At 43.2% G+C, this 25,035-nt stretch overlaps 1 protein-coding gene across 2 annotated transcripts in view; it reads right to left on the bottom strand.

Annotated features, from left to right (window-relative positions):
• Positions 1-951: 951 nt before the first annotated feature.
• syt9a (synaptotagmin IXa) overlaps positions 952-25,035 on the bottom strand; it is a 24,572-nt gene continuing 488 nt past the window's right edge. The window contains exons 1-7 of one of the 2 annotated variants that reach the window (XM_042062465.1): positions 24,977-25,035; positions 17,935-18,427; positions 16,121-16,676; positions 4,688-4,808; positions 4,217-4,388; positions 3,574-3,703; positions 952-1,729 (exon numbers count right to left, since the gene is read on the bottom strand). The exon at positions 24,977-25,035 is cut by the window's right edge and continues 488 nt beyond it. In XM_042062465.1, coding sequence (XP_041918399.1) covers positions 1,661-1,729; positions 3,574-3,703; positions 4,217-4,388; positions 4,688-4,808; positions 16,121-16,676; positions 17,935-18,427; positions 24,977-25,035 — 1,600 coding nt within the window. In that variant the 3' untranslated portion in view covers positions 952-1,660. The remainder of the gene's footprint in view (positions 1,730-3,573; positions 3,704-4,216; positions 4,389-4,687; positions 4,809-16,120; positions 16,677-17,934; positions 18,428-24,976) is intronic. The other variant, XM_042062466.1, reaches the window with a different exon arrangement.

Here is a 25,035-nt window from a genome sequence, read left to right as displayed (position 1 = left end):
GCATGTTCCTATTGTAGCTCAGATCAAAGCAAGGGCAGGTTTATTTCCCTTTCATGACACACATCTCTTTTGTCTGTGTCCACATTTTAATATTTGTGTGAATTTTTATCTTAAATTCCAAGGTAATGGACAGATTTTTTGTGTTTAGGTAAGATCAAATACACACAAACACACACACACACACACACACACACACACACACACACGCACACACACACACACCTGAAAATGTGATCCACTCGGTGGGCACTGAGGCTTTGTTCTTCCAGACAGACTGTAGTTTCCAATTTAGAACCCGGGAGGAGAGTATAAAAGAAATTGATTGGTGCATCCACGAAAACCAGAATACCACAGAGATCCTGGCTCAGGCTAGAGTGTCATTAAGTGCTTGGAGAGGAATGGTAATACTGAGGCAATGCGTGTTCAAAGCTGTACAAAGCTCTGATAAAAGATGTTCAGGAATAGTCCCTGAGGATAACTTTATATTCGGCGAAACCAGGCCAGTCTAATTGTAAACATGCCTTCTGATGGTTGACAATAGCTCTTGGCCATGAGAGTGTGCCAATCAACTGAACCACAAAGCATACATTAATTCTGCCTTCCTGTGGAAATGCAGAAAAGTACTGTTAGATGTGTGTGTCTACTGTAAGTCAAACCAATGACTAACATGAAAAGAGTTTGATGAGCACATCTAACTCTGCATAGACTACATATTCCATATTTTCAACTGCCTTCAGTCAGAGTAAATTCATTTGCATGCCAAAGTAATTAGTAATATATGTTTTTGCATACTGTATTTGTGTTCTCTCTGACTTGCCATCTCTCAGAATAGTCCAGATATCAGGATCGTTTTAAGAATTTCATCTTTAGGGTAAGATGTACGTTTAAAAACACTGAATGTATGAGTGGTTTCAAAATAATGAGACCCTTTTTAAGAAAAGAAATGTGTTTAATAACAGTTTCTTAGGACAGTTTTACTTGCAAAGTCTATAAATTAACTTTCATCTAACACCATTAGATGTTATAACAAAACTTCACATTCCGTTTCATAACAAAAAGAAGGAAAAACAGAGAGTACCCCACCTAAATTGATTCATGCACTGTGTCCTCAGGAAACCATGGCAACTGGACGAAACCTTTAGAACAACATGTGATACAGAGACACTCCAATAAAAACAGGTATCAAGACTATGGTAGAAAACATTGACTGTAGTTTCAGACTGAAGCTGACATGAAACTGTTGTGACAGCTCTGGACAATCGTCACATATCTTTCATCACATCACAGAGGAAAACAAACAACCACACTGTATGCCACTCAACATGCAACTTTTAGGCAATCCGCAGCGACCATGCAAAGTTATCGTCCCATTGGGGTCTGACCATGGTGGTGACTCTCTCTCTCTCTCTCTCTCTCTCTCTCTCTCTCTCTCTTTTCTCTCTCTCTCTCTTTATCTCTCTCTCTCTCTCAGGATTCAGCATCAGCCTCCACACTCTTGGTGCTGTAGCCTTGGTCTCGTCCAAGCGGCTTTGGTTCCCTTTCCTCCCTTCTCTCTCTTTCTTTCTCTCTCTGCTCTCTCTCGTTCTCTCTCTCTCTTTCTCTGCTCTCTCTCTCTTTCTCTCTGCTTGCTCACGGTGCCATGTGTGCGGGTCAGGACTGGTCAGGGTGAGGGAGGTGCTTTGAGGGAGTTGCAGGAACCTCCTTGACTTCCGCTGCCACTCCCCTGATACTGTGGAGGGAAAGCAGAAACATAAGCTGGATCAATAGACATTTATCAAGCTCTGGTCATTCTCCTCAAGGCCTCCTGTCCAGCTGTATATTAGCATTTGCAAAACATCAAAACGTCATTTTACAAACTGAAGACATGGTGAAAAGTACAGTAAAATAAATCCCTGGGAACAGATGCACAGGTCATTAACATGAAGGCAAGAACAAACATACAGTATATGCTGTACTGAATCAGTTTTATATACATTTAACTATATGTTCTGTCTTGAATTTTGTTCTCTGAAAGTGGTCGTTAAAAAAGCATTTTTTTTGTGAGAGTAATGAAGGCAACACAAAGGCTTTAAACAAGCTGCCTTCATGGCCATATACCCAGTTATCTACAAGGACAGAACTGCCTTCACTTTCTCACTGCTATTTGTCCAGAGCCAGTTCCACCTCTTATGATAAATTGCCTGTTCCTTTGTTTTTCTCTCCCGCGTCTTGCCGCCACAATTATTATTCCCTACCTAAAAGGAATGTATGAATTTCTTCCACCAACAGAGAGCATCTCTGGTTCTCTGCTGGAAACGCACTACAGCTGTTTAAAATACACAGAGTTTAAAATAGGGCTCTTTTTGAAGCGGTAAGACCAACAACAATGTTTTGAATACGAGTCTGGTTGAAGAAAACTGGGGCCTGTGTAGGCAGTGCAACCTTGACTCAAATGGCCTGGGATGCACACTGCTAAATAATAGATGAGCTTCCCATCGGTTCGGCCTGGGATTTCAGGGCAATACGACAGCCAATGACCCTGCAGCTACCAGATAAAACATCAGCCTGACTTCTCTCTCTCTCTCTCTCTCTCTCTCCCTTGTACAGTAAATCTTCTTTGACTGTGTCTCTTTGCTACACCACATCTGTCTCACTCACATTGCCTTTTTATTGTATCCCCCTGCCACACCGCACCGCACCGCAGCTCGTCTCCTTCCTCTTTCTGTCTCTGTCTATGTTTCCCCTAACCCCTCTTCCGTCCTTGGCCCCGTAAGTTTACCATGTTACATCAAGAGAAGCGGGAATGCCTTTGAAGCACACACAAATAACTCATTAAGCTAAGCATGAGTGAGCAGGTCAACTGTGTTCAAAACATGCCTTCCTTTTTTTCTCCCTCGTGCTCCAAATGGCTGGCAGAATTGCTTTACACACCACTTAACAGCTGCCTCCACAGTCAACCTAATATAACGTGAATATAGGTAATTTCCCAAAATTCAATTGGTCTGGTCTGGTAAGAAAGTCACTGAAATGAAATAGATTACAGAGTTCCTTGCCAGTGGCTTCCAGAGGTACAGTATCACCGTTGCACTAGGCTACAGATGGGTTTGTAGTGTACCGATTTTCTGAAGGTTTTCAAGATATTGATTCTGAATGTGATGAATGATGTTTATGGTTGGAAACTGTGTGTCAAGATGCAACTTCGAGACTATGTGCCTTGCATGATGTAATCCTGCACCACAACCTCTCTTTTTAACATAGAGGCAAATTCTGTAAATAGACAATTCACATATCATGCATATGTGGGTGCTTGTGTTGAGTAAACCTTGCATTAACAAACCACAGGCTCTTTTGTGGCAGACTTCCTTAGTCATGTAAATTGATGCTAATTGTGGGATGGATCCCTGAAGACAGTCAATTGCATATTTTCTCTGATCGAATGCCAACAATTTGGACCTCATATTCATTCCACTGCCTAATTTCACATCTTCCAAGAAGCTACAAGCCCATGCATTAAAAAAGAAGAACAATTCTGCAGTCGTCCTGTAGTAGTTCCATCTCAGCTCAGAGTTCTCACATGAATAAGGAGTGCTTTACCTCCACGACAGGGTGCCAGTGGGCAATAGGTTTGCGGGGGTAGGTCAGCATCTCACTCCAGTGGTCCCGGCCCAGGCTCTCGGCATCGTTACCCACCCGACACACACCGATGACCTCATTGTGACCTACACTGTAAACGGGCCAAAAACAGAACAGAAATTGATTTGAAAAGACACACACACACACACACACACACACAAACACACACACACACACACACACACACACACACAAACACACAAACAAGGAAAAAATGAAGACACAGAGTGAGAGAAGTAAAGGGGAAAAGGAGATTGCCAAGGCCATTCAACATCTATCTGACTGCATCCAGGAGTTCTCTTGAGGCGTATATCGATCAAATTAGCTTATTCTGGGATGTTCAGCATCTCCACTGAACAATTTGATTGAATCAAAAGGTCAAGACTTCTGGTGTTCTGGAGAATTGCCTGTTATTCGACTCATTGTGCCCAATTTGAGAAATAAAATGTGCGGTTATCTACAGGCTGGATATATCAAATAAATCTATTGACTGTTTGCAGGTTTAAAAGCTGCAGGTAAAGCATTGATAAAACATAATTGATGCCATTTTGGACAAAGATTGAAATACAAAGAGGAAAATAGATGGACATGGCATGAGACTGACCGGTCGTAGTCCATTACTGCAATCAGGAGACTGATCTGATCGATATTCTCTGGAGGGACATCAAAGACTATGGCCTCATTGTAGACAGGATTCAGTGTGTTTCTCTTAGTGGAGGTTTTTCTCTTCTTCAGCCTCTTGCCATCACACATTAGGGACACCTTCACATAAGGGTCTGCAAGAGAACAGAAAAATCATCTGCATTGTATTGACTGGAACTAGAAACTTATGACTTCTGATGCTTCTGTGGATGTGGATGTGTGTGTGTGTGTGTGTGTGTGTGTGTGTGTGTGTGTGTGTGTATTACCAGATGCTCCAGTGATGTCCATGGCTTTGAGGTTAGTCAGTCAATTTCTCTGTGCATTAATGCATTCTATGTGCAGGTGGGTATGTATGTATTCATGTGTGTGTGTGTGTGTGTGTGTGTGTGTGTGTGTGTATGTATGTATGTATTCATGTGTGTGTGTGTATTACCAGATGCTCCAGTGATGTCCATGGCTTTGAGGTTACGAGCCTTTATGATGGTGATGGTCAAGCGTCCAGCGGTAGGCAGGTAGCAGAGTGAGAACATGAGGTCTCCTAAATCCACATTGTCCTGTGAAGCCACCAAGGACACACATCAGCATCACATACCAATGTCAAATTTATAAATGGGGCACATCTTCATTATCACTTAAATACACCTGTCAACATTCTTACTAGGGCTGTGTCTACATTGAACTGGGTACATATAAATGTGCACATTTGCAATTAAAAATTGACATTATCGTTTTGCATCATTTTTCAAAAGATTTGCATCCACACCAGAACACCATGGAAGTGTTTGCTGTTAGTGTTGTCAGGAACTCTAACATTTATCAGTGTCATGGCAACTGCACCCCACTGTATGGTATAGACCAGAGCCATATAAAGGTATGGCTCTGGTATAGACCCTTTCAACAATAAAAACAAAAACAATGCTTGAACATTCTATTTGGGCCCCAATCTACTTCCTCTGCATGAAGATAACATAAATGTTAAAAAGGAAGTCTTGTGGGGCCAACTATGATGCTGATAATGGAACTCTCTTGAAAGGGTTTTGCACCTCCGTTCTAATGTTATGTCACCGTTTGTTTACAACTAGAGTGGTAGAGTGCAGGCAAGCCTACAACAGTCGGGTTGCATAGGTCTATCTATGGCATAGGATACACATAGTTACAAATAGCTTCAAAATTGACATTTTAATATCAAATATTGACCGGGATGCCGACCACTTGTGTAGGCCCTAACCGTTGGTTTTACAATAAGAAGCAAAAAGGCGACGAACTACCGTTTAGCCTACCTATCCTCATGGTTGTGGAGGATGATCGTTAGCAGCTGTGAAATCTTTTATTCTCAAGATGGCCTTATGGTGTAGCGTAGGCTAAAATACAACTATCTACAGTCATCCAAAAATGAATTGCCAGAGATAGGCTATGAAGGGGAAAAAAACTTTCAGAGGGAAGACATGTTCCTTTCTGGCCAAATTTCACAGCTTCTAAGAAAGTCTATCCATCGTCTTTGTGTAAACCGAGTTTTGAACAGAGAAAAAAAGTTAGACTACGTACTGTACCATTAGGCTAGCCTACATGCAGGTTCTCCCATACAGATCAATGCACCAAATCAGGGCGATTTTAGCGTAATAACGTTCCTGTGACAGGCTATCAAATATTGAACAATGGGATAACGTTTCATCATCACCTATTGATGCCTGAAATGTTGACATTGCTGAAATACAAAGATGTAGCCTACTGAGAGGCAGCTGCAGGCAACGATGTTCAATGGGTTCAACGTGTCCCTTGCCTACCAGGTGGATGTAAACAAAGCTATAGAACCTAGAATATGTCACATGAAAAACGTTAATAGGAAACTCTACAGCTGTGCACACTACAATGTACACTTTGTTCAATTGCCAGGAGAGTCACCAATGCCCATGATTTAGCCTATTTTTATTTCATTTTGTGTGTGTGTGTATTTTGTATTGTTTTGTGAATTGTCTTTTTTGCTTTATTATTATTATTATTATTATTATTATTATTATTATTATATTTTTATTAACATTTTATTATTATTTGTTATAGCCTAATTATTTCAAATAAGTGTGCTGGGTCACGAGTACGCTGGCAAGTCACGCTGCTCCGTCCAGCACCTGGATTTTTTTTTTTTTTTTTTTTTACTGTTTATTGGGCCAATTTGTTAATTTGTTTGTTTTTATTTTTACTGTTTATTAGGCCTATTTGCTCATTTGTTTGTTCATGTCTGTCTGTGCTAGTTTCGGGTACGCTTGCGAGTCACGCCGCTCCGTTTAGCGCATAATTGTTTTTGTTTGATTCTCTTTGGTTGTAAACTCAGGGCATTGCTGTAAAAGAGCTTCATGTTCAGTCAATCTTGATGACAATGAAGATTTCAGTTTTCAGACCTTCAGTTTTCAGATTCCAGTTTTCAAACTTTCTCCACCTCAGATATCTTTTTCCAAAAGTACAGTTTTCAGTGTCGGAATACGCTATGCTAATGCGGACAGAAGGGCTAAACGGAGAAATAATTATGCACATTCATATTTACCCGGCTTAATGTGGATAGGACCTAGAAACGGACAAGAAACGGAGATAAACGGACGGCTAGATGGATGGACCCGAGTACAGTACTCTCCTCTCCCCTGCCGGGGGGGGCAAGGTTAATAACAACTAGTGGCCTTCTCTTGCTCCACAGAGAAAGGAGGTTGGGAGGACCAGGGAGAGTAGCTGATGGAATGGCCTGTCCTAGAGAGTGAGGAGAAGGGAAGGAAATGACAGGGTTGGGTAGTTCAGTATCTTGGCTCAGTATCTTGAGTGCAATAGCGCAATAACAGCATCGTCCACAATAACAAGTGTAAACACATCTGACATTGTATCATACTGTGCATATCTACATTTATCACATTTTATAGTCCTGTTCTAGCATGGGTGCCAGCCGAACTTAGTCCCACCCACAACATTTGAGGTCGGGAAGTTCGGTCTGGCATTGCTCCGTTCACTGAAAACAATTATTTCTAAAAACTTTGGCCAAAGTTGAGATGTGGAAAAACTCATGGTTTCACTTTCATCAAGGGAAAACAGCGTGTTGCATTGTGACATGTTGTTCCCTCGTTCATTTGAAATCTCTGATTGACCACCTGTTCGAGGGATTGGCGACAGCCCTTCCCAGCTGTTTATAACATGTTTGTAGCATATCAGTGTTCAACAGAATTATTTTTAAAAACGGAGGGGATATAGGCTATCAGTTTTTTCCTAATAGCCAACCCTACTATGTATCTCTTAGATTTCGCTAATGAGTGATGTATTCGATATTGACAGCACAATAACTTTTACAAAAGACCAGAAAACAATGTTAAGGCATTTGTGGAGAAGAAGGATGTTTTGTGTGTTCTTCCTACATCTCACTGTAAGCTATTTCATTGCTCTGATTGGTTAGGTCTATCCAATTGAGTGCAGAAGCATTCCCCCCCGTATCCGTTGAAACACGCCCCATAATTACGTCCCAACGGAGCCGTATCAGACTCATATTCTTACTAGAATTTGAGTATGACAACATCAGGCTAGTCCTGCTGTTCTAATGCTAAGGATGCTATGGTTTTTCTGTGGTAATTAATTTCATTCAGGACACTGCAACTCCAAACTCACAGAAAGGAGATGAAGTCATAAATGTCCAGCCCTTAGCCTGGTGAAAACAAGCAGTGGAGTAACTGGCTCCAGATAATTAGCAGTTGGCATCGTCACAGAGCCCCTAATTGCTCGAGCTCCTCCAAATGAGCTGTGGTTCATGTCAGAGAATAGGTCACCATTAAAACTGCTAGCTAGCAAATTAGCTAAGCTGGCTGGAGCTTATGGAGTCTGCTGAGGGGCCCAGGAAATAAAGCACTCAGCAGATGGGCCCAATCAGATAACCTTTTCCGGAACATCTGGAGGAGCCGTGGATATCATCGCTCTTGTTTCTGAAAACTAATCTCCACACGTGCTCCTGCTGAGACAGTACAAATGTGCAGACCGAGGACTGAGACTTGAGGCACTGTGCATTTAAGCCTTTGGGAGAGGTTCTGCGGCAAAAAAGTCCTGAAATGGGAAGTTGGAAGAGTCACAGTGTCAGAGTTGTTTTTTTATCAGGAAGAGACAAAAAGTCAAAATGCTCTTTACAAACGTTCACAGAGAGGCCCATTAAATTTTGGCCACTGGGCTAATCCTGCTCGCGCAGCGGGCTCCTTTTGTCTTGAAATGTCTTCGGTGTGACATTTAAACGAGTGGCAAGCACACAGCTCACCACAGGGCGGGTGAGCCGCCACACATCCATGCCGAATCACAGCGCTAACAGCAGGTGATGCGACAGGTTGTGATCTAATCTTACTGACTACATGTCGCCTTTTAATGCAGGAGAAAACGGCTTCAGTGTTGACAGGGGGACTGCTATCTCTAAGACGGACGTGACACCATACACCCACCTGCCACCTCTTTACACACACACAAACACACACACACACAGGCAGACACAGGTACATGTACACACACGCACACACACACATGCATGTGTCTTTGAGTAGGTGCATTAGGCCTGCTCTAGAAATTGTAGCACATGTATATAAGTGGATTCTTTCAATGACGGTGACAGCAAGTTCCCATCCCTTCAGGGGCTGCATCTCCCTCTGTGTGTGTGTGTGTGTGTGTGTGTGTGTGTGTGTGTGTGTGTGTGTGACGCTTTGGAGACTAGCCCCCTTTCTCCTTCCTTCTTTCTCGTAATAGATCTTAACACCACATCAGCTCCCTTGTAGAAAGTAACAGCTCAATTAACACATGCTCCGAAAATAACTTCCCAGATAATGTGAGACTTTCTCTTCAGACATTTCATCACACACGTAGAATAAATTTCTCAACGATCTCTTAAAACCCCTAATGCAAAGTGGATAAAAAAAATGGCAATGCTTTTTGCGAATTGCGAATGAATTCAGCTTAATCCAAAATTAGACATGTCTTTTTCTCTAGCAGAAATACAATACAAAGAGATTCATAAAAATATCACACTCTAAATCTCCCCGAAAGCCTGAAGGACATCATAAAGAATAGCCAAGCCTGTTTAAAAAGCAGTTAATCCTCTACATCAAACTGATATGATTCAGGTATGAATACAAGGCAGAATGTGTTCCCTTTTCCAGACTGCAGGACTGTCCCTAAGCCAACCAGTCACTCAGACAGTGCTGCTGTGCCTCTGACATTTGCAGATAATTTCCTAATAGCTTCTCCGGTGGACCGCTGGGGGGCACAGAGTGGGTTGTGGCACAGATAAGAGGAGTTAGATCTGTGCTCTGCACCCTGTTGAGTCCCGCAGGTGTTGTGCCGCACACACCTTATAAACACACACACACACACACATCCACACACACACACAATTGTACTGTTATTATTTTTTCTTCTTTTTTTTTTCCTCATCGAGAAAAGGTCACTGCGGCTTTTTATTTCTTGCAGTTCACTTGCTACCACGGTAACATGGCCCTCTGCCCACTCAGGCTGCACACAGTCCAACAGTCCAGGAGCCCCTGAAGGCTACTTAGCAGATAAGCAAACAGTACATTTTACGAAAAATGAGTTCATAAGGACTTTACAAAGATACAAATACAAAACAGTGGTCTAAAAGTAAAAAAATATATATATATTTTAACTGTGCTATGGTTTTCCGAGCTTATGCCTACTACATTCTAGTAGCCTACTATGACATCTTAGCCTGGCTCCGCCTACAGTACATACTTCCGCTGCAAAGTCAGAGAGTCTCATATCCAGGCTACAGTATAATCATCTAGGGAAAAGCAAAACAACATCAACACTGTGTTGGCATCATCCATGCAAACCAGCATTTTGAGAAGCATATGAAGTGAAACAATCACAATCTGAGAGAAAACTATGCACTGCACAAAATCCAAATTACTCAGTGTGCATCTCTGGCTTTCAATACATTTTGAGAAAATGGGGGTTATACACATATGCTGCCTCTTTAGCTGAGGTCAGTTTGTAGAGTCCAGTCTCTTGGCACCAGGCTGTTCCTAGGTGTCCCCGTGTTAGAATGACACACACATTGACATTTACCTTTGCAATGTGCAGGGGCATTCACTTGAGGCCGAAAGCAAACCGCATCTATGTCAGCCTCTTCCTCTGCCGCAGAGCTTGTTATTGCACCATTATGCATCTTTGGTTTTAAATGAATTGAGAAATGTGAACGCTCCTGCTAAGTCCAATAAGAGCAAATCCCATTCCTTATGTCATGGTCTGTCTCACATGCATCAAATGCATTTCATACGATAACAGTGCCTGCCTGAGTCAGGGTTTAACACTTACCGGTATACCAGTAAAGTATCAGCTTTTCTATACACTGGCATACTATATTGACCAGAGATTGCCCTTACAGTAGCCTTCAGTAAGTGATCTAAATAAACAGTAATTAATGTACCACAAACCACAGAGAGATGCTTAAGATGAGGAAATACATGCAATTAATTCCAAAGGCAAAAACAACATAATTCATAGGCCTTCTGAAATCCATATTCATGCAAATCTATTCCATCGACTCATGCTGCAAGGCTCAAAATACCAGGAGAGGGAAATATGACGGCTTCATCAGTATGATTTGTTTGCAGTGGGCTGGATGAAGGTTTAAATTCATCGACTGAGTCACTTGATGAATCACTAATCCTGCGCCTAATTAGATAAAAGTCAACTCCTGTCCTTAAACCCCTTCATCACTATAGGAATATTTCTGTAACATAGCAGGCGCATGGTAAGACTCCGTAATCAGCCTGTTTTATTGCACATTATTTGGTCTAACACTGGTTGGATAAAGGTGGATTAGACGGGCTTTATTTCTTCATTCCCTGTTGCGCCCCAGGAGACTTGATGTATTAGAACATGATGTGGTAATATCTTTTGGGTCACATTTTTGAACGGTTAGCTGTGCCGAGGTCTACTGGGAGCCATTTTGTTCTTGGCAGTGCAAACAATATTGAGAAATCTTGTGAGGCTGCGCTAAAGACTTATTTGTCAATGTGTTGCCACTGTCAAAAGCACAGAAGTGTTGAGACTATACAAGCTGAAAAGACACACATAAAGCTGCAGTTATGCCAATGATTCTGCACATGAAAACTGGATTAGTTTCAGAGATTCACAGGTACTCAGGATCAAGTCCGAAGGAGACTTGTAGATTTGAAGAATGGATCCAGCTTCTTGGACTTGACAAAGGGAGACCGACAATAGATAACTGTACTTCTGTTGGTCCCCAGAGACTACAGTAAGCCATGATATGACCAAATTCAATTCAACCCAGATGCTTAAGGGCTTCACTATCATAATATGGACTCACAGCTTATCACTGTTTGGGATGTAGGCCACTCACCCACCTTTGGCAGAATCCTATGAAATATTCAGCAAAGTGTGTCAGGTCTCCCTGGCGTTTCATCCGGTCCATTATGACTGGATGTGGACTAAGGAGCCATTTAAATTCTGCCCCGTTTCACACTAAGGGGCTGAATACACACTGGAGTCAAGAGGTCTCCATGGGATCATGGAGGTCTCCATGGGATTGACATGATGGGGGAAAAGAGAGATGGGAAGAGAAAAGGCTGGGGGGGGGGGGGGGGTGGTAAGGTTGGGGGTGTATGGTTCCAGTGCCATAATCATTTGTCTCCACCACACTACGAGAGGTGGTGAGACAGGGAGTGTGCATCAGTCATGAATTAATTACTCTCCGGAATCCAGTTCAGGAGCTGATTGAGACTCACCCCTCCCCTTTGTCGCATCACAGCCAGATTATTTTTTGGAGTGCCGTGAAATAATACAATGAAGTCACACAAAAAGTGTGTAACGTGCATGTGCCAAAAAGCCACACAATAGTGTCACAAAGTGATGATTTGGAATGGAATTAAGGGGTTGAAGAAAACAGACTTAGGTACACTTGGTATAAGCATCCAATCCAAGAAGAAAGATATGTTGAGGAGACATGTATTTTTTTCTTGTACCGTGATTGCATTTGTGATTTTTTTGCCACACAAACCTCTGAGTATAGATTTGCCACATAACGTCCACTAGACAGCACTCACATTGAGAATACAAAGCTTAAACTATGTAAACTACTAACACACATATGGATTAACAGGACAAAAAATCTAAAGTGTGTTAGCTGTTATTGTGACGTAGTAGTTAATAACTGAAATTACAGTCTTTCAAAGACTTCTGGTTCTACAATTTAAACTAAAGCCATATTGTGAAAACAGCTAACAAAATCTCATCATTATTTTCACCAATTTCACCCATCCTTATTATTTCCTATTTGAAGCAGATTAGAAGGACAAGCAGAACTGATTGGACTGATTTTTATAAATGTCTCCCATGGGTAACGTCTTACCATCCATGGCTGAAAAAGTATGAATGCCAAAACCACAAAATGGATTGATAGCTGTGGGCTCAAAAGGAAGGCTCTCATTATCACTGTCGTGGTACGAGTGACTACTGTCTTCATTAGCGCAAAGCCACTGAAGTATTGGATCTGTATTGACTCCAAAGGACTGCTGGGTGCCTGAAATTAATTGACCTTAAACACGAATGCTGAAAGGAGAGCAGATGGGTGCCATGTCCATTTTTAATAAGCTATGGCACATAATCAATGCTTCCACAGCTTCGCAAGACCCACAGGGAGAGGTGGAGAGCATTGGCTCTGTGTGCACTGCTGTATTCCCCAGGGAATTTCAATATATGGTGGCTTTACGGTGAACATTTCAGACACTAATAAGCGAGTAATTCAGAATGTGGAGCAGTACCAGTCACATAAAAGGTGGAGGCCCATTGAGAGTTTAGGGCTGAGGCCTTGTGCCCTGTGCCTTAAGGCTCCCATCAACCTGACAACCCCTTCATTTAGCTTTCTCCCCTCTGGAGATCAGATGCCAGGACCAAATATGATCCCTCCATCACTCATGCCCTCAGAGAAAGGCTGGAACAGATTGCTTGTGCCGTCATGAAATGAGAGGGGGCCATAACCCAAATCTATCAAGCCTATCCCAAACATGAATCAAATCCGAAGGCAGAGAGCAACCAGAGGCTGTGTGGAAAGATGTAGAATACCAGGTTTGATTTGGCAGAACACGGATTCAGCGTTGAGAGCGATCAGCCGTTTGGCATGGGCACCATCTCGAACATGCACAGGGAAGGCAGTGTTCTGTTTAAATACAGGATAATGACAAGAACTCACCAGCACACAAGACACATTCCCCTGTTGAGTAAAGAGTAAAACCAGGAGTGGAAAAGACACAGAATATAACAGACCAAGCCGCTGAGAGAAGAAAAAGCTACGATGAGTGATGTTAAAGGACTGCTGAGACTTCTACAGATGAGAGGAGAGTCAAGAGGAGGGGGGGAGGGGGTATGCACACACGCAGTAGCTTCATCTACCATGATCACCATGGCGACTGCGTTGCAAGCATTTGCATTGTAACTAGTGCCGTGTCAATAGTTTTTGTCTCATTAGAGTAAAGCCTTGCTTAATGCAGGAGGCCACGGCACTGGCAGCAGGGAGCCTGCACTCTTTCCATTACTCTGCATCATTATCGCTAACACCCAGTGCCCGCTCTCGTCTCAGCGCAGCCACGACTGCAAGTGCCTCACAGATGGCCGGCTCTAAAGGTCTCAAGACTTCAGAAACTCTGACTGACTGACAAAAAATATCTGCAAAAGTTCTCCTCTCTGAGAGTCTAATCAGCCACCAGTGTGTTGCTGAGCAGTTTGTGTATCTATGAGGGAGAGTGTAGAGTAATTGCCGTGCACACATCAAATGTCGCACTGCACTTCATGCACTTTATGCATATTTGCTGTAGCCTAGAAATCTTGAAGCACCCTAGCGGCAGCAAATGTAATTTGCAGCCAGGCTAGTCTAGCAACTCTCCGTTGACTTGCGAGCTGGAAAAATTAAACTTCATTCAGGCCAATCACATCTTTTATGGAGTTGGTAGGCGGGCTTAATTGCAGAGTTGCGACGGTTCCGCGTGAATTCCCTGCTACTTGAAAACAAAGAAGATGGATGCTGCCGCTGGCGAACAGCGCGACACAAGTTAAGCTTTTCTTAAGTTGCCAAAAGTTTGACCAACTAGCCAACTAGCACCGCTGGTGGGAAAACGCACGGGACTCATGAGTTGTAGCGCCATCCTATTGCGTGCAGAGGGAATTTGAAAGAGAACCATTTATCCCGCCACCTCGGATTGAGCACTGTGAATGATGAGTTCCCAGACTCTACATCTTGATCTTGATGTGGGTCTGGTTCGTCAGGCTTTTTTCGCTGCATATTACCTGTATATTGTATGCACATTGTATCTGTATGTTGCTTAACAGCCTGAAAAACAGGACCAGATTCCTTGTATACTGTATGTCGACATACTTGGACACAGGGTGCGATTTGTGTAAAAACCAGAGGGGGGGGATGATTTTGAATAAGTTTGTAAACCCCCCCCCCCCCCCAAAAAAAAACGATTCATAGCCTAGTAATGTCATGGCTAATAATACCCCATTTTATTTTTGCCACCTTTGTAACATTTTAGTTTTAGTTTACCGTGGTGTATGACTTTAAACAGCGAGTGTGCTTGGTATGATGATCAGCTCCTCTAATGCAGGGTAGGACTACGTTTTGACAAGCATACAAATTCACCTTGTTCTTGCCCCATCTGAAATGACTCTACTTTTGCTGCCTCCATCCTTTCTGTATTTGTTGTGTAAAAAAACGTTGTATATGATGGCACTGAAGTCTTAAGTTAGTGAATTGGCTAACAGTGTTAGTTGGTAACCAAATAGCCTACACATTGCGCTACACGCTGCGTAGGCTACGTGCATTTTCTCTCCCTGCTGCGTTCAGTAGCCAAGTGCGTAATATTGCAAGTGGAAAAAATAAATGTGTTTATTGTAGCCTACAGAAAATAAATAGCCTATCATACTGTCAGTTAATTGCCTACAGTGCAGTGAAGAGTTTGGAGAGTAAAGTTATAGGGCAACTTGAAGTTTTATGAAAATAATTTACGAACCAGAACATAAAGACCATGAAGCTTCTATTTCTTGCAGCTGTTAAAACACCCGCTAGATAGTTTAAATACCCACCAACATTCGTTTTTGCAGTACAGATTATTTCTAAAAGTTATTTGTCTACTAGGCCTAGCCTACTGGCTGATTTATCAAACGAGTGCTTTCTCGTTCGTCCTCCGCAAACTACAGGTGTTTCGTTAGAGAGCCATTGAATAAGCGATGCCAAGCAATTTCTGTAACACTTTTTGTGACATTCAGCAAATATCTCCTCATTTAATGTAAGTTCCTTCGGACAATAGGCCAATACGTTCTACTCTACGGGCAGTTGTCCTCCATCTCAGTTGCATCAGTTTTCTAATTTTGAAGGTTCTGAAACATTATTATGCTTCACTGAATCCTTCTCGTTTTCTTTCATTTGTCCAGCTAACTTTTCCATTGAAACTAGCCATTTATGATGGATTACACACTCGACATTTTGAAATGTCCTGCACGATCAAGGCCAAATTAAGTTATCACGCAGCCACTGTGTCAGCTGCATGAGTGCTGACGGTGACGGTGCGTTTCTGATGTCAGATTATTATGTAGGCTAGCCTACTAGACTGTTCTCACGTTGCAGCGCTTTACTTATATGAAGTAGCATTAATCAATATGAGGGGCAGAGGGGGATAAATGTTGTCCCCACCGTGGATAAAAATAATTTAGCAGAGGTAGGAAAACCAGAGGGGGGGAAATCCTCACCATCCCCCCCTACAAATCGCACCCTGCTTGGACAAAAGCCCTCTGATTCTGATGTCGTAAGTAAGTACTGTAGGGGTTTACTCACCGAGGACACATATTGGATCTCCCTGCAGAGCTTTGTTTCCCTGGGAAAGTCAGCCAGGTCCAGGAAATTGTCCACCACCACCTGGCCAATGATGTCGTGGCGCGAGAAGCGGTCAAAGTCGTAGATGCTGAAGTGCAGCTTCCTCGAGGGCAGCTCGCCGTAGGCCACAGGGAACAGGAAGACCTCGTCGAAAATGGGGTTCAGAGTCTTACGGTGCACCTTGGTCTGGTGCTTGGTCTTGCGGTCAGGAAGCAGGTAGATCTTGACGTAGGGGTCCGAGGTGCCCGAGAAGTCCTTGGCGGGCAGGTCCTCCGCGCGGTGGATCTTGACGATGAGTTGCTCCAGGTCGCAGTCGAACTTTAGGATGAAGTGCAGGCGGCCGCAGCCCCCGCCACGCCCACTGGCCCGGCTCTCGTCGCCCTCCAGGGACCGTTGCTTGTACAGCTCGGGCTTGAGGCGGCCAAGGCTCATGCCGGTCAGCGACTCCTGCCGCTGGAACTGCGCCACGTTGAAGTCCGGGTTGGACAGGTTCATCTGCCGGCGGATGGAATTATTCCTTTTTTTCCCATCAGGACATAGGAGAGGAGAGAGAGAACAGGTAGAAGAGAAGTTAAATGGCTGGGGTTTGTGGGGGGGGGGATTGATGGGAGGGAACGGTGCGGATAGAGGGAGATGAGAGAGGATCAGCAGGTGAGAAGCCACTGCATCGAGCCTCCTGTTCATTTTGTGGATGGATGAGTCTCATCCGTCTCAGGTGGGTGAGAGTACTCGCACCTGTCTGTCAGCGACGCCGGCACTGCTGCGGAATCCTTAAACAGGGAAGTATTTCTAAAGTGTGGGAAAAAGTGGCACTCCTGAAGGTAAAATGAAGGGAAACGCTGACGCCAGGATGGAATTTTGAAATCATAATAGATTGATATGAGGAATGGTGGGGCAGGGGGGTGGGGATGGGTGGATGCGTGGGTAAATGCTGCAGCACATTTTCACTGTTTTAAAATTAGTTCTGTTCACTGTCTGCATATTATCTGGGCTGATTTGGTGAGTGGAGCGGAACATTGTGGCTGGAACTTTTGGCTTCAGTGCAAATTGACCCCCTCCGGTACTTCCTCATAAATGTATCGCATCAAGTGTCCACAGCACAGAAGTGTGAATGATTTGACAAGAGTCCACGCCATACACTTGACTCAGCGGAGGGACTTCTGACCTGAAGATGGTCTCAGGCCTGAGAGATTGTGACAAATGCTTCTCTAGGGCTGGGAAACAATATATGTCAGCCCAAACTCTTTCATAGCTACAGTATCTATTCGTTGCCTTTCACTTGTTCACTATTCTTTACTGCTTTTCACTGTGGCTTTTACGTTTGAATACTGACATTTACATTCCATCAGCAGCATTGCGGTACTGCAGTCTCTGGAAAAAATGAGAAAGGAGAAAGGGAAAAGAGACCAGTGCACACTTGAATATGATCATCAACTCATTCCAATGTCACTCAGCAATCGTGAAATGACATCAGAAAAATGTGCACTGGTCTCTTAATTTTTTCGAGAGCTGTATCATTATATAGTTTAATATATACTGTATATATAGAGCAAAACTCTTGCTTTGACCCACACACTGAGACCTGAATTTTCTCTTTTCTTTCCCTGGTTATTCACTAGCGTGACCCCACTTGGATGCTAAATGGTAAAACTCAAGTCAGCTTCACTTAAATCATGCTATCTCCACCAGCAATGTGTTCGGCATCATAAGCATGGCATTAGTAGTATTAGTCATTCTGGGAATTCGATCATGAGAGTGACTGACGCAGTACTGACCCGATCTCTGTGTGGGACGTGGAGCGCACAGACGTGGACGCTGGGTCGGTGGTCTGCCTCTGCATCCGCAGGGTCCCGCCGTGGATGGAGTTCTGCCGGCTCTTGCACTGCACCTCCAAGGGGATATCAGGCGAGGTGTGGCTGATCTTCATGGCTGCCTCCGCCGTGGCCGTCGGCGTGGTGACCGGCGGCGGAGACGACGGCACAGACGGAACGGCGGTGGTGGGCGCCAGCGATGGCGTCGGCGTCGTCACCTTCACCACAGAGCCGCGGGCGCAGTCCCTCCTGTCGCAGACGGCGTCCACCTCGGTGTAGATTGCCTGGGGCTGAAGAGGGGGCTCGGGGTGGCTCTGGTGCTCCTTGGTGGCTGAGGAAAGGCCTCGCTCCCGCCATGGTATCCAGCAGAGCTTCCAGGAGACAAAGAGGGAGACGCCGAACAAGGCCAAACCACAGGCCGTCACCACCAGAGATAGCAGGCTCACGGACACATCTGCTAAAAGAAGATTAAAGGGAAGGCAGTTCTAAGACACCAAAGCAACTTACAGAGACTTGCAGCATTAGGGAAACTGAGCTGACCACTTGCAAAGATGCAGCACTAAATGCACCCACAGAGCAGAGGCGTCGGACTGGGGGTAAAACCAGTACTGGTTACTAGGGCCAAAAGGGGAGGGAGGGCCCTTGAAAAGTATGGAATGTATGCATAAGGGGGGGGGGGGGGGCATGGGGGCCCATTAGGACTGCCTATGCATAGGGCCCAGGATCTTGTGCTACGCCCTTGCCACAGAGAGCGTCTCAATACTTTCCACTAGTAACATGTACAGCATTGTACAATACTCATACCAGTGAAAAGCAAAGGTGTACCATCACACCGGTGTGACGGGAATGTTGGAAAATGAACGTTCTAAAGGATATCTGGGTTCATTCAGAGCCATATAGATAGATTCTATCTAAAAGGCTCTGGGTTCATTGAATTCAACATAGAATTTTAGAATCTTGTTGTGGAACGGAATCTTATGTTAGAATGTTCAAAAACCCACACCAAAGATCATTGATTACTCTTACTCTGATTTAACCCTCTCTGCCCACGCCTTTAAGGGTTAAAAGGTTGTTTTGTATCTGGAGTTGCCCATTGTTTACACCCATCTGCTCTGGTCAGGAGGGTTGAGGTGCAAAGTTTCAGAAGCTGTGGTGTAAACTTTTATGTTAATGCCCTATAAAACATTCATGCCAGTATCACTGAGGTTAATAACTTGTCTGAGCATACATTTGATTTTTTTGGTAATCAAACAAGCAATCAGTGAGAAATGAACACATTTTGGATGTTTGTTTGATACAAAATTAAATGAGAAAGACTTTTTGATTGGAACAAGCAATTTATTTTTTCCTTCATTAAAATCATTACAGCATGAAATGTGCATAATTTGCACAAATGCTTTAGTTGACTGAACAGAAATGAAACCTACAGTCCAAATCAGCTAAAGTACACAGTATCCTTTGAAAATATCAATGAATATCAAGGAGTCAGCATAGCCAGTCGTCCTGCCATATTCCCACCAGTGATACTTTTGGGAGTCCCCGGCCTCCCTTCCACCCTTGTGAACAGTGGACCGTCTGAGATAGCAGACATTACTGCGGCTTTTTCAGAGTTTGTTCAGATATCCTCTGCTGCACTCCAAGGCTGACTCACAGTCCCCAGACACTTTTCTTTTTCAAAATAACTTCCACGGATGAGTGTGCCGTCACCCCGCGTTTGACTTGCCTGCGCCGCGGCAACCACAGCTGCTCTTTGAACACTGGGCTGCTGTCACCATTACAGTGAGTTATAACGGATAGCAGCTCTAATGAAATCAGTGTGTTTTTAATTGAAAATTAAAAAAGGCTACTAACAATTGAATACAGGATCAGTTTGTCAAAAAGAAAGTGAAAGAAAAAAGCAGAAAGTAATCATTCAAATGTATTATTGGCATGTCATGAAGGAACATGCATATTATCCAGGTGGCATATGTGACACAGTTGCATTTAGAGGGATCTGACCCAAATATACTCAACTGGTGATTAGAAAAGAAGCCGTAAACCACAACCAAATGGCAACATTCTAAAACTTCAAACTTCTATTCCTAAAATCTGTGTCACCGGCAGGAGCAGAATTCATCTGATGGAAGGCTGAGGGAAACACGCAGTATTTGGAAACACACTTATGAATAATCTAACCCAGTGCTGCACTCACAGCCTTGCAGTCCTGCAGGCGCGGAGGCACATGTTAGCAGATAAGCAAGAAGCCACGACAACATCTCTGAATCATCTCTCACTTCGCTTCACAGGGAGCGGTGACGATGAGAAGTTCCACGCAACATTTTGTGAAGGGGGTAGCCTCTCTGGCTCAGTGTTCTCCCTGATGCCTTGAACCTGAGAGCTGCAGGGATCTTTATAGGATTGTGACAGGGGTTAGACACTGAGTGGAATAAAATGCAGATTTGTATCCTCTCCTCCTCTATGTGAAGGGGACTTTAAAAATTCTGAATCCTGCCACTGAACTGTAATTTCTCACAGATGGTGCCAAGGAATGGAGTGCAACTGTGCTATAATGACAGAATTAGTTTGAGTATCTTTCATTTTGATGTCAACTTATTTATTTCAGGCCATCAACCACAATTAATTATCCATCTATTTGGACGCCTTCCCATTTCTCATCCAGGAAAAAACAACCAAACGAAAGAAGTGAAAAAAATCACAAAGTGCTTCTGCAATTAATTTTTCTCTCTTGTCAATTAAGCTTCGTTTCTGTGGGTGCTCCTGGCCTCTATAGAGACAGAGGAGGATGCTCAGCAGTTTGTAGACAAGTTTTTACCATCTGACAGAAGACATCTGCCTATTGTCTCACTGCCTGGTTCAATGAACAGTTTAGATTGAGGAATAAAGATTAGATACATCCTCGACACTCAGTTAAATAACCAAAGGGTAAGTGTTATTGGAAGAAAAATAGCAATCCAAATTAATGTGTGTAGGCAAGAGCATGGGAGGCCCAATGCCTTTGATTCCAGTGGAAATTTACTGGGAGGGTTTGCTGCATTACATATTCCCTCAGAATCTAAAGCCCAATACAATATTCACAGCTCTGGGCTTTCATTAATGAGGCCACATTATTTTCCTGCAAGTCAAGGAATAGAAGACTTGTTTGCATATATACACATGCATGTGTTGGTCTTTGTTTCCACATATCCTATATCCATATGGTTTCCTCTGTATTGCTGTACAACATAAAAGTGCATAGTTAATTCATGAACATTCTCCCATGATTTCTCCCTACATGTCATGGAACTGTTGGTTAGGTATTCATTATGTCCAAAAATAAAGTAATTTAATTAATCAGTTTGGTTCATTCTATTTGGTTATATTATATGTGGACAACAAGTTGTGCTGAGACTCTGATATATTTCAGAGTCAGAAAGTCTACTCATTTCCATTAAGACTTGTGACAAATGTGTAATATTCTATGTCATTATCCACAACACTATTTAAATTCTGACAGATTGTAACAACAGCAGTTTCAAACTTGAATCTGTGGCATTTGACATGGTATACAATTTACTTTTCAACCTCTCTGGACATAATGTTTACTTTTTTGTATCTTATATATGGAGAGGCAGGGTCTTTGACATCCATTCAATTTTTGTTTTATTCCTTACACGGAGGCATGTCTCTCCTCCTGAAGGTATGGACAATCATAACTGCATTCCAGATGAGTCTTGCCTTTGTGTCTTTCTGCTAGACCTTGTGAGTGGACCGAATGTGAATGAGAAAGCTGGCAGGGGCCTTTTATTGATCATCAAAGAACTAAACTGACATGTGGGGCATCAAGCCTGGAATCCAAAAGATAAAGACGCTTGTTTGACTCCAAAACTCTCCAGAGATGTTGGTGTTAAGGAATGTTTATGGTGTTTATCCGCCTCCATCTTTCCATTGGGGCGGAGAAGTAGACTGTGGGCGCCGTGTGTATCACACCAGCCTTAGTGCTGCTGACAGTTCCTACAGGTTTGTGGAAACATGAGACACAGTCTTGCACACCATTTCTTTTTCTTTGCCATAAGTCCATTTTCTTTCTCTCACAGCAATGAAGAGGAATGACCGAAGAATTTGTTGGTTGTTGTTGTTTTCTGAGAGCCCATCATGAGTGTGGAGAGGGGCAGGTCTGGGACGCCAGATACCACTGTTGAGCCTTCTGAGGGTGTCGTGGGCTTAATTTAATGAAACACCCATGAAGGAAAGTGCCTGCTTGATAACCCCTGTGAAATGCTCTTGAAGGCTGTTCTGTTGGTGATGTTTTTTGCCCACAAAGGATAATTTGTTAGTGATTCTGTTTTTGATTCAGGTTTTGTTTTTGAATGGCTGCTGTGTGAAATCCCCTACCTATAGCACTAAGAATGTAACATCTCTTCTGTGTATATTTGAAATTACTCTCTGTGCAGTGTATCAGATACTGTGCATGTCATGTTGTAGGCAGTCAACAGGAGGTCAAACAGTATCTTGTACTTTGGAAGTATCTTTGGTATCCTCAGACAGCTTGATAATTCCTTAATCATATGGAAATATATTTCGTAGGTCGTAGAAAGACCACATCTTTTTTTTCACTGATGAAATTTGATCATTGTCCTTCACCTTCATTCAAACAGTGATTAATCTTTCCCAGCCTGTCAGGGAATGATGATGGTGGGCATTATACAGGTCAGTTTCTTTCACACAGCCACTTACTGACTTTGACCTGATTTTGAGAGATGTGTTTTAATTTCCCTTGGGGTGGTCATTACAGACCACATTCAGCAACCGGTATACAGTGTGCACACACACACGCACACACACACACACACACCACCCCCAGCATGTACATGAGTGTGTATACTGTAAATATCTGTGCCACACATTTGCACTACTACTAGCACAGCTGTCTGGAGGCATCTGTTTTCTTCATGCCTGACTTGGAAAAGTCTTGGTCACAAGCAGTCTCTTGTGTCTCATGGTGCTGCTGGAAGGAGATATCTGGTGGCATCAGTTTCCATTCCATATGAAAATACTGTTGTTTTCAACGTGTACGGAGCAGAGAGGTACAAGAGAACACTGCAGGCTGGCAGGCAAGCCTCTGCCTCGTGTGGATTTGACATGGCTTGCGGATTTCAATATTTTCAAGGGTCTCTCTCTCTCTCTCTCTCTCTTTCTCTCTCTCTATCCTCTCCGTCTCCATCTCTACGTTCTTTTGATCCATCTCATCCAAATTGAAGAGGCATTTCTCAGCTGTGGTGATTTATTAAAAACCAGGCCTGGGGCTTTGGGAAAAGACTAAGCCATTGTGGATCTATGCAACAACGTTACCTCCCACTCACGGCTGTCAGTATGGTGAGGAGCATGTAGGTATTTCAAATAATTGCTCAGCACAGGAGCCTTTATACAGGCATGGAATGGGTATCGAACAGGGTTCAGGTCGCCTTTATACAGGCATGGAATGGATATCAAACAGGGTCTAGGTCAGGCGAGCAGAAGTCTCACAGCAGAACATTTCTGTGGGGCTTTTACAGACGCCTGGAATTAGTAAAGAAAGACAATGCCTCATATCTCAGCTACACCCTTGTCTTGGATCTTATCTGTTTACATTTCTTCTAAGTATTATCTAAAATGTTAAACCTTTATAATCAAAAATGTATGCCAATGGGTTTTATTTACACTGTCAGAGATGAAGTCCAGTATCCGATCCATGAATATACTTACACAATTATATGAATCTGATTGTTCAAAAGGATTCATATTTGCAATAGTCATTAGTGCTTATTCATGGTTGTCAGTACATGTTACCCTAGTGCCATTTCAAGTCCCTCTAATTCCAATTCACAATGACAGGTAGCTAACAGGCATTCCATCCCCCCATTCCGTCTTCTTATTGGTTTTTAATTGAACTGAGAAGGCGCCTGGATACTTATAGTAGGCTATTTTATGAAACACCATTTAGACCCTTGAGGATGTTCTGTGTTCGTGCAAACGGGTTCGTGGGCTGGTATCACACTGACCTGTTCAGAGTCCGTCTTTCCCAAAGCTACCGCAATGCTGCTGTGTTCTCACTTTGCGCCTCAATGTCTTCAGAGTTAATCTTGCATGAGAGGGTGACCAAAAAACTCCCATCTGTACTGCTGTCTCACTTCCGCGACGAAGACAACAAGATCACACGCTTACTAGCGATAAATGGGTCACGTACTCTTCGGGGAAAACGTGTATGAGAGTGCATGTGTGCGTGCATGCGTGCGTGTGAGTGTGTGTGTGTGTGTGTGTGTGTGTGTGCGTGTGTGTATGAAACAGAGTTTAAAATGCTATTCATTCTATATAGTTTGTCATGCTTAGGCTACATAATGGCGGGCAGTGCGATATGTCACTCTTGTGCTTGGGACGCTCTTTTGCCTAAATGTCCTTATTCGCAACCAACGACAGCGCGCTTTCATTTGACTTCATTTTCAGAAGCGCAGCAAGATGTAGTAGTAGTACTTCTACACTGATACTGAGCTACAGTATAACCTAGGTTATCTTTGCCAGTCATTATTAATAACGCTTCTATACTGATACTGAGCTTAACCTAGGTAATCTTTGCCAGTTGACTCCGTCCTTGTTCTCTCTATCCTTATGGAAAATATCAAATTCGGCATATACAGTAGGTCACAATTTCCATTGTTTGCATGAATGAAATTAAAACTGATTTTGAAAAGTATTTCATAAAACGTAAAGCGGAAGGCGATGGCACAAGTGTTAAGCGGCACACCCGCTATCACTTATTGGAGGGATGCTAAAAGTCAATGCAACAAGTCTATTGTGATTTAAATTGTCCGTGCATGCATGTGTGTCCTTTCGTGATCAGCATCATTCAAGTTATTACTGCCGTTTACTCAATAAATGGGTAAAAATGACTTTTTGACTTTATTAAAAAAAAAAGTGTTTTTAGGCTATAGGCTACATGATAGCACAGAAAAGACAGTACCGGCACTGCAATATTCGAGCATCAGACACCTACCTGAGTCGGAGTACCTCGGTCTGGCCAAGTCTCGGAAATAGTATATGAAATCCAAACAA

The sequence above is a fragment of the Alosa sapidissima genome, chromosome 14 (assembly GCF_018492685.1).
Source record: "Alosa sapidissima isolate fAloSap1 chromosome 14, fAloSap1.pri, whole genome shotgun sequence".
Taxonomy (NCBI): domain Eukaryota; kingdom Metazoa; phylum Chordata; class Actinopteri; order Clupeiformes; family Clupeidae; genus Alosa; species Alosa sapidissima.
This window is presented reverse-complemented; position numbering and strand designations above follow the sequence as displayed.